We start from the raw sequence: 19183 nt of genomic DNA, 5'->3' as shown, positions 1-19183 counted from the left end.
GACTATTGAAAAATTTTATTTACGCAAGTTCTTTAAGGGTTCTTGCATATACACCTTTTATTTATTAATATAAATTTTATATTTGATTTTGGTGTATGTTGAAACGTGAGATGCGGTGATTGATTCATTCAATCCAATACCCTTGGAGAGTAATGGATGGCAATGCTGTAGCTAAAGAAGTTCTAACTGAGGCTCGGCTATTGCTGTTACCCTCCTGCCATGATCAGAGCTTTAATAGCTCAATAACACCTTATCCCTACACTGTCCTCTACAGATAACGGGGAAGATGAAAAGCATTCTTGCTTCGCCCCTTTAAGCCAGTCCTTATATAAGGATATAAGAAAACGCGATAGACCGTGAGATGCGGTGATTAAAATACCCTTGGAGGGTAATGGATGGCAATGCTGTACCAATGAAGTTCTAAATGAGGCTCGGCTATTGCTGTTATCCTGCTGAGTTTCGAGAGTTCGCTATCTTAGGGGGTTTTGCCTTAAGGGAGCAATTTGAGTCTTCGGGGAATGTGTTCTCCGGCACGGCCCGCTGAGGGGTTCTTGTCGGTGAATTATTTTCTTCGGAATGAGCGGTTCTGCTCGGTGGTCGGTTTCACTGAGTGGAACCAACGCGGAGATTTGGACGGTCTTTCGCCCACGAATGAGTGGCCTAGAGATCGTCTGATTTTTTGAGATTTTACCCCTTTACTTAAACAGAGGGTAATGGATGGCAATGCTGTAGCCAATGAAGTTCTAACTGAGGCTTGGCTGTTGCTGTTACTCTCCTGCCATGACCAGAGCTTTAATAGCTCAATAACACCTTATCCCTACATTGTCCTCTACAGATAACGGGGAAGATGAAAAGCATTCTTGCTTCGCCCCTTTAAGCCAGTCCTTATAAGGACTATAAGGAAAAATGCGATAGCACCAGAAGAACAATGCTTCGTATTGGTTCAACACAAAAATCCCATGGCAAACAGAGATCAAATATCTTGGCGTATTGCTGGACAGAAAGTTGACCTTCAGCTCCCATATCAAAACTCTATGTCTAAAGACGTCAAAAATCATTGCACAGTTCTATCCACTAATCAAAACATAGGAACAGCAAATTGAGCACCAGGATCAAGCTACTTATATACAAAATGATGATTTGTCCTATACTTACATATGCTTCTCTGGCTTGGAGATACCAATATCCCAAAATTACAACGTGTGCAAAATAAATGTCTCAGAATGATCCCGAAAGCACCATGGTTCGTACGCACTGTGCAACTTCACCAGGACATAAATACCCCCTATATTTACACCTTCATGCAGACTATAGCAACTTTTGAGTTTCTCTCAAAAGCAGCAGTGCATCATAATAATCTAATTCGACTAGCGGCAAATTACGACGCAACAGACTACTCCAAGCACAAACGTCTAAAAGCTATTTTGAAACAAAACTCCAATGACTAATCCTCAGGCCCACTCAGGGCGAGCTACAGGCTCATAAATCTTTTCCCACTCACAGTTTTCCACATCAGATAGCGGGGAATATGAAAAGCATCTGCTTCACCCTTTAGGCCAGTAATGTTGACAGTTGACAAAAAGTCGATAGAGTTAGTGTTTTGATACTAATATTGAAAACAATTAAACAAATTCTAGAGAATAATATTTCTATTTAGAGTTATAATACAATTACCTAAATCTGTATAATTCGAACCCCCCCAAAAAAATGAATAATTGTCAAACAAGGGAATATTTGTCAAATAATATATGAATAATGTATGAATGATATGAATAATATATGAATAATTGTCAAACAAGGGAAAAATAAAAAAAATAATAAATAAAAAAAAAAATATATATATATATATATATATATATGTAGAAAGTTTTTTACCTTGGGTATAATATATGTTAAAGATACCAAGCTATTTTAAATATAAACCTGTTTTTTTTTACTCCATTTCCCAAGTAAGCAAACAGACGTCAGTCAAGTTTGCGCCTGCAAATGTTGCAAGTCTAACTGAGCCTGCACGTAGTGCAAGTCCAAGGCAACTCGTGGTAGAGGTAGAATAAGCTCTGATCACTATTCTTAATATTTACCCTTAATGCAAAACACGTCTCCTGGAGGAGATCAGAGCTTATTCTACCTTTACCACGAGTTGCCTTGGACTTGCACTACGTGCAGGATCACTTAGACTTGCAACACTATATATATATATATATATATACTTGAAGAATGCCATATATATATGCACAAAATCAATGAAATTTCTTGATAACGTGTGCGTGTGGTAAAAAAATCTACGAAAAACAAACGTAGAGAGAAATGGTTTTTGTAAATCAAATAATGAAAAACATTATTGTAGTGTTTATTGGACACTGAAACCATTTGTTTTTTCTCTCTAAGCCATAATTTGTAAAATGCCAAATACACGCATAACGAAAACCACACACACACACACACACACACACACACACACACACACACACACACACACACACACACACACACACACACACACACACACACACAAAATTTTATTACATTATTGCATTATCTTTTGTCTTGTTTTACACCACAATGAAATCCATCATGGAAGTATCTGCCTTCATTAACGAAGTAGTTAAACAAATGTTATCGTTCCTTTTCGGGTAATCACCGTTTCAGGTATTTTTGTTCGACTAATTTTCTGGGAAACAGCCGCGAGACCAAAGGACGATATCATTAAGCATGCAATGAAAATTTTTGTACTCGATACGCTATAAGCGACAAGGTAATCACCAAGCACAAGTCAGTTAATGAGAACAGGGAAAGTTTTGATTGAGAAACTAATTAAGGAAAGAGGAAACACTGTAAAAGTGAAATTCAGCCCTACATCGAACACATGTCTGATGTTTATTTTTAAGCGTTCATCTCTCTCTCTCTCTCTTCTCTCTCTCTCTCTCTCTCTCTCTCTCTCTCTCTCTCTCTCTCCATTCTCTTATTTCCTCTACTATTCTTAAATTAATGAGCGCTTGAATCTTCTATTTTTCGGGTTGTTTGTTTCTTACCATAAGTCCTTTAAGTTAATCCCACTGCCTTACTCTGTAAATAACTTCCTCAATCCATTATGACAGTGTTTTATCCCTTCTTACAGTTTAAGTGGCTTTCTGAGTAGCCTAAAAGATGTTTTCCTGAGCCACTAATGGAATAAACTGCAGGTTTTTGTTTTGTTTTGTTTTAAGCTACGTTACGTTGTAAGTTGACTGTTTTCCTACTAAGAACGGGATTTTCTAAATCCTTTATAACATATAAAACCTCTCTCTCTCTCTCTCTCTCTCTCTGTCTCTCTCTCTCTCTCTCTCTCTCTCTCTCTCAATGTCTATCTATCTGTTTTTTTGTCTGTAACGCTCATGTTTTCATTATCTTATAAATAGTTTATGAATATAAAGGAAAATCGTTAAATATTCATACATATTACATCTCGCATGCTAGCTAGCGAGTCTTTCGTAATGCGCATGCGCAGTGAAAGACCAAGGTTCGATGCTTGTCACCGAAACTTTTTTTTTAGCCTTTTGTTTTCTGCAGATACCTAAGTTAGTCGATGTTCTTCTTTCTTTTTTTTATCTTGGAAAAATGTGTTTTTATCTCCAAAAGTTCAGAAAAATCAACCGTAGAACATTCATGATTAGAATGTTAATTTGTTGACAAGAAAGAACATGCTTGTAGCATAGTTATGAAGGTAACTTATGTTCTTATATTCTTATATCCTCGTATGTTATTTCTTGTGTTTATATCAGTTGCTTTAATATCATTTTTGTTCTAGGTGTGTATCAGAACTTTCCAGACCCCCCCCCCGTCGTACACACACACACACACACACACACACACACACACACACACACACACACACACACACACACACACACACACACACACACACACACAAAGCAAGCAAGTAAGCAAATGGACTTATTATTTTTTTTTTCTTAAGGAAATGGCTACATCGAGGGAAGAGAATTGGACAAGTTCCTAAGGGAGTTCGTTTCCAGTGTCAACTTTACTGATGTGGAACCCGAGGTAAGTGCTTTTATTCCTCTTCTTCTTAGTAGTAGTAGTACGTGATACCTCGAAAGAGTCCAAGAACTTATCTTGGGAAGGCCCTACTTCGTCTCATCTCACCGTCTCCCTTACTTAATCCTCCAGGAAAAACAACACTGCTACCATTAACACACTTGAAAGAATTCTGCGTCCGTTTTCGCTCCTCCTCTTTGCGATTCTGACTGTCTGGAGATGACATCGCATGAGAGAAAAGTGACTTCCACTTATCTCCATCTTTTGCAACCTCTACATCAATCAAAGCGCTTGCTCCACTGGATTTACATATTCTACCTCTCTCGGTACTAAAGTTGTCAAAACATTGTTGATTGCCACAGATGTCTGTGATAGTTTGGAGAAATGGTTTAAGTGCAGCCACATTTTTATACTTTGAGAGATCTCCAGTTGCTGTATATAGATTTAAAAATTAGGTTAGAGATGATTCATCATTATAGAGGTGAATTTTTGAAGCTATTTTGTTAAGCACTGGCTTATTAAGAAAGTCCTTGCAACCATCGTGGGATCGCTATGTTAAGTTACTATAAAATGATTCCAGTGCCAGAATAATCTCGAAAGGACTATAAGTCCAAATATATAAGCCTAATGTTTGCGTCTAGGTTATATCTCTCAAAAGCACCATGCACATTCTAGAAACTTCATCAAGGAGTACCCCCCCCCCCTCTCTCTCTCTCTGCACTATGTCTGAAGTCTAATTCTACCGACTGCTTTACGCTCTAAAACTCGTACTTTCCCTTTTACAGAATATCGTATTTCATCTAGGAGTGCATGTTCTAATTAGAACTGCAGCGCTGTTTAGTTTCAGCCTTTAACGCGATCTGATATGATTATGGGAGTTCAAACTTATGGAGAGATGAAAGCGAGCCTGACTGAGGAAACGTGTGTGACATTTCAAGTTGCTACGGCAGCATTACATTGCAAGCATGAAAGGGATTCTTTAGGAAAACAAACCTGTTTACAAAATCTTTGGTTAGGGATAAGCACTTAGCATTCATACACTGAACCAAGTTTCATAAATGATTAAGAAATCAAATTTATCCATCGATTAGATCGTATAAGTTAGGTTCATTGCCTAGGAGTATTTGTGGTAATCAACTTAGCAGACGCTATTAAAGCCGTGGTTTGATAATGAATGTGCTATGTTTGTCAACGGCGTGTATTCTCAGGTCAATTGATCTTTGCAAGAGGAAACCAGACGGGAATCTCCCAGGAGACAGAACTCTATCCCTCTAGACCGAGAGTGATTAACTCAACTTCGCTTATAAGTAATTGAGAAAATCTTGTTAAAGAGATTAGGATTTCAAGAATATTCTCGTTACTGTTCCTATCGAATAATTTCCGAAATTCGGAAAATAAAGTGTAGAAGTGCTTCGAGTTCTCTTAGAAATGACAGCTGTTCCTTAGAACTTTCAATCAGTTATTTAATCAATTAGAATTTAATTGGCATCGTCTAACATCAATTCTTCGTCTAAAACTCATGTATCCTTAATAATAAAGTGGATCAAAACTGGCCAATATGAGGCTGAGCTGGAGCCGCAGCCCTGATATGATAATGTGCATCATTGATAAACGAAGAGAACCTCCAAGAGCTTTGATTGGTAAACTGTCTCCACCGAAAAGAGTTCATCGAAAGATGGTTCAGACATTTTCCGAAATTTATCGATGGTTTCTTGTCTCTATCAAGGTAAGAAACCATTAGCGAAAACAATTAATCGAAAAACAAATTGTAACTTAATTTTATTTATACACTGATTGAACTGAAATGTCAAGTAAAAAGTGTGCAACCTGTTAAAACAGAGCGTTCATTTCAAATGAAGAACAGCAATAACATCACCTCACCTGATAATCTAATTTTGTGGCTCTAACCCTATGGGAATGGAATTAGCCCCCAATAATAAATACATAAATAAATGGAACGGACATTATTTCAGGTAAATAATACTGTATGTAAATGTTAAGGTTTAGGACCAATATATGGCGGCAATTAATTGCTTTACTCTCTTCCACGATCTTTCTGAAATCACCGATAACCTTGAACTCAACTATTAGTGACGCTTCAAGGCAAAGGCTAGCTGCCATGACTTCCAAAAAAAGGTAGTTGGGCTAAAAGAGCTTCACTTACTTCCTTTAGAAATAAAAGCCGTTACATAATTTATTTTAAAATAGAAAGAAACTAAAAGCATTGGTGTTCTGTCCGTCCCACTTGTCATCGTTGTCAGCCTCTTAGGTAATATGTACATTCTTGAAAACAATCACAAACGGGCAGATAAATTTCATAACTTCATGATCATAAAATGAATGCAAAAGCATTTAAGTAACTTTATTAAATATCGCATTTCTTATTTAATATATATATATTAAATAAAAAATGCAATGTGTGTTGCGCGCGCGTGCCCGTCACTGCCCAGTAACTTGGCTTCCTTCTTAGAAACATTTTTAGAAATTTAAACCTGACACCTCATATATTTTAATGCAGTTTGTTTACTAACTTTCTTAAATTGTAAAGGTGTGATTCATTTCATTTATTTTTTTGCTTTTTATTTACTTTTGTACACAAGCATTAAAAAATACAATATTTTTTGCTGACAACAATCTGCAGCCAAAAAAAGGGAACTCCTTGTAGCAAATTTTGGGGAAAAGAAATAATTTTTTTCTGTTATGAGGTTAAAATAATACTTCGTAAGAAAATAATTGTTTCGACTAAAATTATCAGTATTTTTTTTTCAATGAATTGCTTTTACGGTGACTTATCTTCAGAATTACTGTTCGATAAAATGCATTTTGGAAAACTATTTTTGATGTACATTGAAGACAATATACATCAAATTATTTTTAGCCTTGAGCAACTATAATAACAGGGTAAGTGATGAGCGATTCCCCCCCCCCATCTCCTATTTTACCTTTAATACATACATTTACCAGACTATATGTCGAAAAGCCAGAACATGTACTAACCACAGTTTCCTAAACACAAATTCGTAACCATTAAAAGTCATAAAGAATCTTTAGATGACTACCATCAGTAGTCAAGAAAGTCGAAAAGTGGAATTTTTGAAAGAAAAGTGAGTCTTCGGAAGAAAATATAATGGACCAACCTTGGTAGAAGATAATCATTCCAGTACCAATCAAAAGAAATGGAATTCTTTCAAAGTGGTAGGAACAGACTGTAGATCCACATCAGGTCTACATGAACTGTACAATGCACCAAAGGACGGCTACCAATATTAACTCAACTGCATATTTAATGACAGCAACCATCATCATTTCAGCTGGGATTGGTTTAAAAGGACATCAACGTAGTTTTACTGATCTGCAGCTATGCATACATACATTTATAGGCTGTGACTCAAATAGCGGCTTTGTGCGGGATGATGGACGCACCGGTTCATTTAACTGACCCCACATATGGTGATGTTTGTTCGTTTTCTTCTTCTTTTTCTTCTTCTTAGCTTTCTTGATGTCGTTTCCTCCGCATTACGCCAGTATCCTCTTACCCTTCGTAAAAGCCGTGTTTCTGAACAAAATTCGCTCTTCTGCGTCTCGTGGCAACTGTTGCTCTGACAACTGCAGCAGCCAGCCCGATGTCGAAATCGATAAGGTATGCAATGTCTGTCGCCGTTAGCACGATTCGCTTGAATAATGTCGGAAAGTTCTTTCAAGGTAGTTAAGGGGTTATGACTTCTCTATTTAAACATTCACCAGAAGGAACATTTATAGAAAGCGATTTTTTTTCTTTTATCCTAATGTGTGTTTTAAAAATGTCACGTATCACAAAATATTTTCATAAATGCCATCATGGGAATAAGATATATTTAAGACACTCTCGTTGATAAAAGGTTGACTGATCTCAAATATTTAGAAATAGGATATAATTAATTTCGCATGCATCTTTATTCTTCAGTATTAGTAAATTACGTGTTTACAAAGAATGACTTTGTTGTATGTTGTTGTAGCAGGTTATTCCTCAAAAATAGTAGACGAAATCGTTTAGGCCCAACCCCTTTTTTTTTTTTTTTTGAAGATCGCGGGGCAGCCAATCTCCAGACTTAGCCGTCACTGAGAGCTTGCCCAAAGCTATCAGTGACTCCATAGACATCTGAGGTGGAGAGTAGAACAAACAATTGCCTCCATATTGTGGTCTTTAACCGAATTATCGCATTATTGTCTGTGATAGTGCCAGATCATGAATTGTGGGGTGAAAGTCATAGTTGCCAGAAGAAAGACTGGCCCACCTGCTCCGAAGATCGACTAACTCGGAAACGGCAGAAGAAAGGCCTAGAAAAGATTCCTCCAGCTAGTAACTAGAATCGAACGTACGTAGACTCTCTTCTGGCTATGTTAGTTCCAGGGCACTACACTGGAACTTGAACACAGAAATGGTAAACACGTAAAACTGTATTACATTGTTTTTCTCACAAATTCGTTTTATTTTTGTGATAGTACTGCTGGTACGACAATATCCAGGCATATTTTAAATCATAAGATGAAAAGTAAATTCTGTTAGCATTTAGCAGTTCGTTTTCATGATGTTTAAAAATTTAAATATAGTATGATACTTCTAATCGCAAAAATTCATTTATAAGAAAATACTGCGACTTCTTTGTGATGATACAATTCTAGAGATATCTCCTACTCCCCCCCCCCTCTTTCCTTCATCTGTTCCCGCAATTCTCCTTTTCCTCACAGAATGTGCGAATTAATGATTCATCTAACAATTACTTCCATACCAAGCAATAACGAAACTAAAATCAAAAGTTGTTTCCTCATGAACACGATTTTTGCATTAGGATATTACTCGTCCAGAAATTCTAATTCTAAATTGTTCAAAATATTTAACACATATTTAAAAATATTTAAAAGGTTTAAATATTTTAAAATATATGTTTAAATATTTTTGAGAGTTTCGTATTTTTGCCGTCTGAATGTTTTCAGTTTCCACCAAAAAAACACTGAGGATCTCGCGTATACTCCTCGCGCCATCTAGTGATGAAATTATCAACTATTATATCGTATGCAGCTCGATTTAAAACAGCATTTTAAATCGAGCACGTAAAAGGAGAACGATATAAAAATTATGTATATATAAATTTTAAACTTTAAATTTAAATTAACCTTTTTAGAGATTACTGTATTTATGAACTTTTCTTTCTAACTCAGAAATGTATGAAATGGAGATTAAATTGTATTGTTTCTTCTTCTTCTTCTTCTTCTTCAGCAAGTGGTCTCTGATTCGATGATGGCAGAACTTAAGGAATGTTTTATGGAGGCTTATGATGATAACAAGGATGGGAAAATTGAAATTAGAGAGGTAAGAAAGATTTCTTTCAATACTTGTTTCACTTAAATCAGTAAACAGAAATTAAAAAGCGTTCCAAAACGTACTCTGACAGAGTTAATAGGGATTAATTGTTTAAAAGAAAACCTTAAATCGAAGATCGAAAAAAAAAAAAAAAAATCCACATTACCGATGTATCCGAAACCATACAAGAGGCAAAATATTCTTACATGTTTAATATGGTGCTTTTCTTAGATACTTGGAAGGCATTCTTTTAGACTATTTATGTAAATTTCGACTTTCGTTTTCTATCACTGTTTTAATTCTTTACTTCAATGATTTGTGCTTTATGAAGGGTTCGTATTTCTCTTGATAAACACGGCATCTTAATGCTTTCGAAGGTGGACTGGTGTTAACAATCCCCGTTTACGATTATCTAGCAACACTACTCTTTATTTATTTATATTACATTGCAGTCGGCCTTTTATTGATCTTTCTATTCCATGTGGTACTTTTACGTCGCGTGCATTTATTTTCTGCAGATATAAGAGCGGACTTTTTTTTTAAATTTTTTTTCACAGCTATAGAAAGGCACCATTTGAACTGTTTTACAATTGGCCTGTTATCACGTGCTCTAAACATATCGTTAAGGTTAGAAATGCATCTAAGTAGAAATCTCTTGAGAAGTTACGCCCTTACTTTTGTGACTATTATCTTCGGAGCTTCTTAGAAAGGTTCAAGCAGGATAAGCGCATATTATTAATAAGCATTATTCTGAGCTGTTTATTGTAGTTCAGTATTATTATTATTATTATTATTATTATTATTATTATTATTATTATTATTATTATTATTATTATTATTCGGTATATTGTCAAGATATTAAAATCATAGATTTCAGCTAAAGTGTAAAATAAATAAATACTTTGTTGGGTAATTTATCGTAAGTGTTAGTTTGTGGATGCGTGCGCATGCTTGGAACTCTCTGTTGTTTTAAAGGGAGTTGATCGGACTGTCAATTTCTTTTATTTTCTTTGGCAGAGATCCTAATTAGGACAGAAAATTGTCTGTTGTTGATGAAATTAAAGCAGTGCAAAGATAAATTAATTAGATTTACTTTGCACTTGGCTTAATTGTCATTTTGTGATAAGTGCCCTTAAGGCGAGTACGAGATGTTGTGATGGTACTAAATAATTAAGTTTATTTACTAAATGTGCATGATCCCTTGAATGTATGCGACTAATTAGTTTTCTCCCTGATTTACAGGCAGTCTGAGGAGAGTAGGGGAAAACAATTTCCCTCTGGTTAACGCTATAGGAAGACTTTAGTTATAATGATTTCTTATTTTGATTATATCCCAGTAAATGACTGAGGTGGGGGGGGAGTGTAAGCTTGCTCCTGCACACGCACACCTGGCCGAAGGGAGTCAAACACGAACGACCACTGGCCGTAGTTGAGAGCTCTTCCTTTTAGACCAACAGGCAGATAAAAAAACAAAAAACAAACTTAATTGGTTGATGGAAGTAGAATGTTGAGGTCAGATAAAACACCAATGCCACTGGTGTTGGTCGAAATCTCCAACACGCAAAAAAGAATCTATGAAGTTACCGACATTTGTAAGCTTAAAATTACAACCGAACCTCTAAGGAAGAAAGCATCGGCAGGGGAGTGCCACAGATGCCAGAGGTTCGGGCATACCCAAAAACTGTGCAGAGCTGTCTACAGATGCCTAAAATGCGGTGAGGGTCACCAAACTAATTCCTGCACCAAACCCAGATCCACACCTGCCTGCTGTGCCAATTGTAGAGGACCACATCCATCTAATTACAAGGGATGCCTTTTCCATCCAAAAAAAACCGTGGATCAACAAGAACGAACCACGCTCCTCCAAGCAATGACACAAACAACGAAACAGGTCGCCTTCCAGATACCTCACATTCGGCAATACAAGAAGGCACTTGATCTTCATCCATGTCCAAATCATATGCGGAAGCGGTAAAAACCCAGACTTCTTCATTGCAAGAGCGAACAAACTCTAATCTCACATCAGCTTTAACCTCGTCACTTGCAACAATGCTGCATGAATTCAACAAAGCAAGCAACTCACCATCTTCCAGAAAGAGATTCTATCTAGAAACCCAATCCATATTAACAGCTCTCTATAATGTTTAAAAATTTTAAAACAAATTCTCTCATGATAACAGCATGGAATGCAAATGGCTTAACAAATAAAATTCTCGCGCTGCAAGAATTCGCAAAAAGATACAATCCAGACATAATCTTCATCAGTGAATCCCACCTCAGACCATCAAACAATCCAAAACTAAGAGGTTATATTTTATATAGGACAGACAGACTTAACTCTAGTGGAGACGGCACAGCTATTTTTATTAAAAATTATTTGAGCCACAACTCGCTGACCAACCCCCAAACTCTAAACCTTGAGGTGACGGGTATGGAGGTGCACACTAATAATGCAGGCAAACTCAAAATCTACGCAGCGTACAATCCTCCCAGCATTCCACTATTGACTGCAAACTTAGACTCCATTCTTGTCTCCACGGATTCCATAATTATAGCAGGAGACCTAAATTCCAAACATACGGCCTGGTTCAGTTCGTCAATCAACTCCAAAGGCCATGCCTTATTCAACTACACGTTACTCAACTCATCAATAATAGTTGGACCCACTGAGCCCACCCACTACAGCCCATCAGGAAGCTCTGATGTATTAGACATAGTTATCCTCAGAAACATCAAATATCAATACCAGCTGGAGACATTAGAAGAGCTTAACTCTGATCATAATCCCATCCTGCTCAGGTTAGGACTTCAAGATCCTCTCTCCCCATCATTCTTTCTTGCCATGGGACAAGCTCTCTAAGGTTCTCCCAGTCCACATCGGTCCTCCCCCTGTCATTCGTAAAAAAGAAGAAATAGACCAAGCTGTAAGCAATTTAACTAGGCAAATCAACACAGTAATAGCATCAGTCTCCCAAACCACTGTCTTCCACGCTCCCAACTGGATCCCAGAAGAGATAATGGACCTGATTAGGGCCAAAAATAAAGCCAGAAAGCGATATCACAACACCAGAGCCCCGCAGGATAAAACTACCTTGAACAATCTGAACAGACAGGTTCGAGAAGCCCTCCAGATGCACATGAATTCCAAATGGGAATCCAAACTCAGGGAAATCAACCCAGAAGATAACTCCATGTGGAAGTTTGTAAAATCTCTTCGTAACAAAAGACAACCACTTCCCCCTTTGACGACCAATCTTGGAATTGCACACTCAGATGAAGAAAAAGTAGAAGCCCTAATTGACAATCTGGAAAATCACCCCCACATCTCCAACAGAAATAATAAATATTATTTCCCATCTGAAGAATAAAAAAGCTCCCGGCCCTGACGGAATTACCAATAGAACAATAAAGCTACTCCCACGGAAAGCCATAATTCATCTAGTTAATATTAACAATTCCATTTTAAGATTCCAGTACTTTCCCACAGATTGGAAAATCGCGGACATTATACCTCTGAAAAAGCCTAGTAATAACCCACAACTTCCCCAAAGCCACAGGCCCATCAGTCTTCTTTCCTGTCTTGGCAAAGTAATAGAAAAGGTCATCCTATCAAGATTACAATCAGCAGTGGACCAACAGAAAATAATCCCAAATGAGCAATTTGGGTTTCGCAAAGCTCACAACACAGTACAACAAATTCAGCGACTAACAGAACATATCACTCATGGTTTTAACTGGCACCCTCACACTGCTGCTGTATTTTTGGGTGTGTTGCCAAGGCCTTTGATAAGGTCTGGCATCAAGGCCTTATCTTCAAACTAATTGAAAACAATATCCCAATTAAACTAATGAAACTCATATATTCATATATTAATGAAAGATACATGGAAGTAAAACTCAACGGAATTGTGTCATCAAGGTGCAAAATTCTGGCGGGATTACCTCAGGGTTCTCTTCTGGCCCCAGTACTTTTCACAACTTACATGGCAGATATTCCTCTCAATTCAAGAACAACTACTACGGCCCTTTATGCCGACGACACCGCTATTCTAGCTAGATCGCTCAGCCCTCGCCTAGCAATCACTAGACTCCAAGGAAGTATCAATGAGCTAGCAAACTGGTTCACCAACTGGAGGATTCCAGTGAACTCCCTCAAAAGCTCAGCCATGCTGTTTTCAAGAAGAAAGGTCTGCAACAAAGACGACATCCTGTTCTCTGGTCATAAGATCCCATGGCAATCAGAGACCAAATATCTTGGGGTATTAATGGATAAGAAACTCCTTTTTAACATGCACATCAATCTCATTGGCTCCAAATCTTCCAAAGTAATAGCACAGCTCTACCCATTGATCAACCGCAAGAGCAAATTGAACCTACATAATAAATTGCTTCTTTACTGGATAGTAATACGTCCAGTCATTACCTACGCCTCACCAGCATGGAGTCGCACTTCAAGATCAAACATTTTGAAATTGCAGAGAATCCAAACCAAAGGCCTTAGGATGATCCTGGATGCACCGTGGTTCATCAGAAATTCACCGAGAAACTGGCATTCTGTATATCTCCTCCTTTCTTCGTAATCTTGCAGAAAAATTCTTCGTGAAGTCAAGTTCACATTCAAACCCACTAATTGTACAAGCTGTCAATTACAACGAGACTAATTACTACAAATACAAAAGACCGAAGGCTATTCTTCTCTCAACCGATCATAGCTAACACAACTGCCCTCAAAGGGCGAGTTTAATTGCTCACAAATCTCCCATTCCCAAACAACTCTCATTACAGATAAAGAGGAATATGAAAAGCGCTTGTGCTTCACCCATCCTGTCAGTAATGTCGATGGTTAATGGTTGGTTGATGGACTGAGTCCTTGACTCTTTATCCCTTCATCTGGATTTTAGATTGTGGGTGATGAGATTATTGTGGGTAATTTAACCGCTCATTGTGAGCATTGAGGCTGTATCAGCTTTCTCTTGCGATGGAGGATTTCGGTTTTTTTATGTTTGAATCAATCTGAGGGCTTGTAGTCCGCTGCCTGTCGAACTAGCTGATTTGGGTGATTATCCGTGATTGTGAAGAATTTCTCCGCAATGCTTGTCATGTAGATCTTAATATCTGGAAGATTGGCTTCTTGATGTAACTGGATGTTTCTGATGAACCATGGGACATTAATGTCTTAGGCATTTATTCTGTATTATCTGAAGTCTGTTGATGTTGCTTTTAGTCGTGTGACCCCAGGTTGGAGAGGCGTAAGTTAGTTGCGGTCTGATTACCGATTTGAAAAGGAGGATTTTGTTGCTTATGCTTAGGAAGCTGTTCCTATTCAAAAGTGGATATAGCTGTGCTATGGTATGACTTGCCTTAGTGGCGACACTGTCCATATACGACTTGAAGTTTAGACGTCTATCAAGATGAATCAACAGGCAGATCAGTCCCAGAGGGGGATGTATGTGATCACGATGTGGGATTTTGCAGAGTAACATTTTTTAAAAACAAAATTAAAAATGTTTTGATTTTATTGAAGTCTTATATTTAAAAATTAAAACATTTTATATTTAAATATGTACTTCAGGTCTAATTAAACTGAATGTTAACGCGTCAATTGGAATCATATCGTGTTTAAAAACAACCAGTAGAGGAAAGAAGTGCTAGTAATAAAAATAAAAAAACTCCATAAAACATAATCACTGAACGTCAGTAGACGAAAAATTAAAATTCATGATATTCATGAAGGTGGAATCTTAAAAATAAAATAAAATCTTTAAGCACCTCTACTTTAGATTGATTAAAACTCAAAGTATTAACCTAACCTGTCAACGTAATGTTCTATACCTTTGGAACCTTTTCCGGGTAGATTGTCATAATAAAGTACATTTATTCTGTTACTCTGGTTTATATTATTATTTTTATTAAAAATAGTAAAAAACCCGACCACGAGTGATCATAAACCGAAAGTCTTTAGGTGGATTAAGGGTCACATAATCCGGAATCTCTGTTCTAGAGACTAAATATGAAACTTTTTTCTAATCGCTTCAGAACTCCAATAAGCAGGGTGATGGGGTTTCATACCTGGCGATGAAAACCATCTACCACAGGCACTATTTTCCGCTCATCAAAATAATTAGGCTCGTTAGTGTTGTCACTACTCATGAATCGCTATTTACAAAATAAAGGGGGGGGGTAGAGAAAACTCCATAAAACACGTATTTCTGAAATATCTTATCGCATTCAGATAAAAGAAATTTCAGTGCTGATATCTTAGTGCTGAACGTGCAATCCCCATGCGAGGGATCTTCGCCTATTTGAACGTACAGGAGTCATCATCCGAGGGATGGCACGCAGCTTATCCTTTCATCGACTTTTTTCGTAATTGGCAGCGTATAGTACACTCTCCCCTTACTTGAACCACGCCTGCCTCTCTGTGTATGTGTCGGCTCCTTCTAAGTGCTAATCTTGAACAGCAGCCGCTCTTTCCTCCGACGAAAGAAAGCGTTGCACGCAGTAAAAACAAAATCAAGTTTGTGCTTTCTTTACGCGCAACATGTTTTTATGCTCGTATAAAACTTCGGAAATGTATTTACTGAGCAAACTTTTTTGTTTACTCAAAATATCGAAATGGAATTTTGTAGGTAGGCCTAGATCCAATGGGATGTCGGCATTCCTTAAAAGTATTACGGAATAAAATAATTTCCGAATAATGCAATTATTAGGCGCACACTTTTTGTCAGTTGTCAGGGAATGTCAAAACCTTGAATCAGGCTGATTAGTAAAATATTGCGTACGGACACAGCCAAGCCCAGATATGAAACGATATCTGTACAGGCTGAAACTGCAGTCATCTGTTCTCTTAACTAATCATTTAAAGCAGATGACCTTCTAAAGGACATCTGCTTGTTTCCAGTCGCAAACATTTCATAAATTCCACTAATATAACAGCATATAACTAGTTAAAGTCAAACGTGTATCTTTATTTAGGAAGAATAATAAACGTTAACCTTTGGCTTCATTTTGAAGTCTTTATGGAATTCGAGTCTTCAACCCCAAGTATTCTTCTTGACTAATAATAACTTGAATTAAAATTTGCAGAATAAAGTCTTTATTCAAATCAAGTCATGCCACGCCCTCGTACTATTGCAAATCTTAAGAGTAGCGGTAGAAGAGGCTTAAAATATTTATGCTATTCAAATCTTTAATTTCCGAACATTAAGACATGAAATCAATTTCACATCACTAGTCTTCCAGAAAAAAAAAAGGATATTGTCTGTTAAAAAATATAAATAAATAAAAATCTTACAGAATTCCTCAGCTTTTTCTTAGGAATTGCATCCTATTGAAGAAATCACTAAAAAACACACGTACTAACCACAGTAATAAGTTTTAATACGTAAATATTTCATCCCAAGTATCTTGGGACATCCTCAGTGCAGTAATTCAAATACTTGGAATAACATATAGTTAGGGCGCATGATTGCAATGGAATCTCAATATGCGTGCAGTTGCGTGTTATAGAATTAAATTAAAATATAACTGAAAAAATAAAAAATAGCATATATAAAGAGATTATTTTACACAATTTTGTATGACAATTTCCCATACTTTAAGAATAGCAAGAACGTCATTGCAGTTTAAATTTGGTATGTGTAGTAGGGCTTCAGCACTTTCTTTATATAAAGGTCATGTTTATATAAAGATCTATATAAACATGTTTTGTCTTTTCCCAATGGATCCTATAGTTTCGGTTTTCAACTCCGTGTGGAGCGAGACCAGATTTCTACGGTTTGAAAAGACGAATGTGGTCCTGATGTTCCGAAATGCGTTTCTGACAGATCTAACTATCTGTCCAAAGTAAGACAACTTGCAGGAACATTGGGACCTCATACATGCCAGGTAACATCAGAGGTGAGAGTTTGTCTTTAGAACAAGGTTAGTTATAGATCTGGTTGATGGGTTTGTAGGTAGTGGCAAGATTGTATTTCTTCATAATTTTTGAAAGACGTTCGGAGATGCCTTTGACATAATAACAGAAGGTAACAAGTTATGGGAATCATAACTTGTTACCTTCTCCTAAAGACAAACTCTCACCTCTGATGTTACCTGGCATGTGTGAGGTCCCAATGCTCCTGCAAGTTGTCTTACTTTGGACAGATAGTTAGATCTGTTCAGAAACGCATTTCGGAACATCAGGACCACATTCGTCTTTTCAAACCGTAGAAATCTGGCCTCGCTCCACACGGAGTTGAAAACCGAAACCATAGGATCCATTGGGAAAAGACAAAACTTTTACATACATCTTTATATAAACATGAATGTTTATATAAAGAAAGTGCTGAAGCCCTACTACACAGACCAAATTTAAACCACAATGACGTTCTTGCTATTCCTAAACTATAGAAAATTGTCATACAAAATTGTGTAAAATAATCTCTTTATATATGCTATTTTTTTATTTTTTCAGTTATATTTTAATTTAATTCTGTAACACGCTACTGCACGCATATTGAGATTCCATTGTAATCATGCGCCCTAACTGTATGTTATTCCTAGTATTGTTTGAATTACTGTACTGAGGATGTCCCAAGATACTATATATATATATATATATATATATATATATATATGTGGAGGTCAATAATAAAATAAATTTTTAATCCAGTTAATACCGCACATGCATGCCATAGCTATAAATAGTCTCGTTTGAGGTTACTATGGGTATTCAACATCTCGATGTTTATTCTTCCTTTCATCAATTTATCATTTTGTCTTGTAGACTCTGTTGTTTGTTGTCAGTTTCCGGCCCGGTTGCTCAACGTATCCACTCTCCAACCAACAGAAGTAAAATTCAAATCCCGCCACAGGCATAGATTGTGATTGTCTTTAGGTGGAATATGATTTCACCACCACGTTTATTGCAGGCCTGAAAAAGTGAAAAAGTTCCATCTTTGTATGAAGAGAAGTTTCCGAATTATATAAAATGAAATAATTATTTAAAAAAAAAAAAAAAAGAATAAAAGATAAAAATAAAAAAAATCTGTGATCAAAACCGCCACGATTTTCAAACGTTAGATTTATGCATATTCGATATTGGTTTGAATATAAATATTTAAATTTGCTTTGTTTTTTGTTATTTTAATTAACGGCACATATTTGAAAGAAAAGAGGATTTTTAACAGCATATTTGGCACATAACTAGAAAAATATACACCGGCATATATTAAGGACATATTTTAACCCACTCTACATAATATTTTATATGCTTATCCGGTTGATTTCTGTATCACAAGAGACAACGCTAAATACAGAAATAGGTCTACTGTGTGTGTGTGTGTGTGTGTGTGTGTGTGTGTGTGTGTGTGTGTGTGTGTGTGTTTTGATATTTCTGCATGAACAGTCACGAATAGTGCAAGTTCAGAAAATACCAGGGGAGGGACTTGTGTTGCACGTGTTTATAGGAAGTGCTAACACAGTCCCCCCCCCCACCTCCTCCAAGCAGGAAACCATATTCCCGGCTAGCGGCACATCAAAGCGGAGAGTAGAAGACCAGCAGGCGCGCGCGCACAGGGATTTATTTGGAAGGAAGTGAAGCAGTGGTTCAGGGTGAACAAAGTCGTCGCTGGAGGGGACCACCTAGCCGTGTCGTCTGCACCGAAGCATTTGTTTATACACGTGTGCACTTTGCTTATACACTGCTGCTATGGAATTCACATCCCGTTTTCTCACTGTCGTCTGTTAAAGAAACATCAATTAACCCCTCGGATGGATGAGTTTGAGGGGAAGCCATCTACATTCTTCGCTGAACTGCTTTAACTA

At 37.0% G+C, this 19183-nt stretch overlaps 1 protein-coding gene and 1 long non-coding RNA gene across 2 annotated transcripts in view; one reads left to right on the top strand and one right to left on the bottom strand.

The window, feature by feature from the left end:
- Cbp53E (Calbindin 53E) overlaps positions 1-19183 on the top strand; it is a 196198-nt gene that overhangs the window by 142870 nt on the left and 34145 nt on the right. The window contains exons 2-3 of the mRNA XM_090397382.1: positions 3956-4041; positions 9293-9385. Of these exons, the coding sequence (XP_090253508.1) occupies positions 3956-4041; positions 9293-9385 (179 nt within the window). The remainder of the gene's footprint in view (positions 1-3955; positions 4042-9292; positions 9386-19183) is intronic.
- The window catches only part of LOC150103253 (uncharacterized), a 101488-nt gene that overhangs the window by 81123 nt on the left and 1182 nt on the right, over positions 1-19183 (bottom strand). The window lies entirely within an intron of this gene.

The sequence above is a fragment of the Typopeltis vanoorti genome, chromosome 9, assembly GCF_054136105.1.
Source record: "Typopeltis vanoorti isolate ZY-2024b chromosome 9, IOZ_Tvanoo_1.0, whole genome shotgun sequence".
Classification (NCBI taxonomy): Eukaryota; Metazoa; Arthropoda; class Arachnida; order Uropygi; family Thelyphonidae; genus Typopeltis; species Typopeltis vanoorti.
The sequence above is the reverse complement of the archived record's forward strand: the minus strand, read 5'-3'. Positions and strand labels throughout refer to the sequence as shown.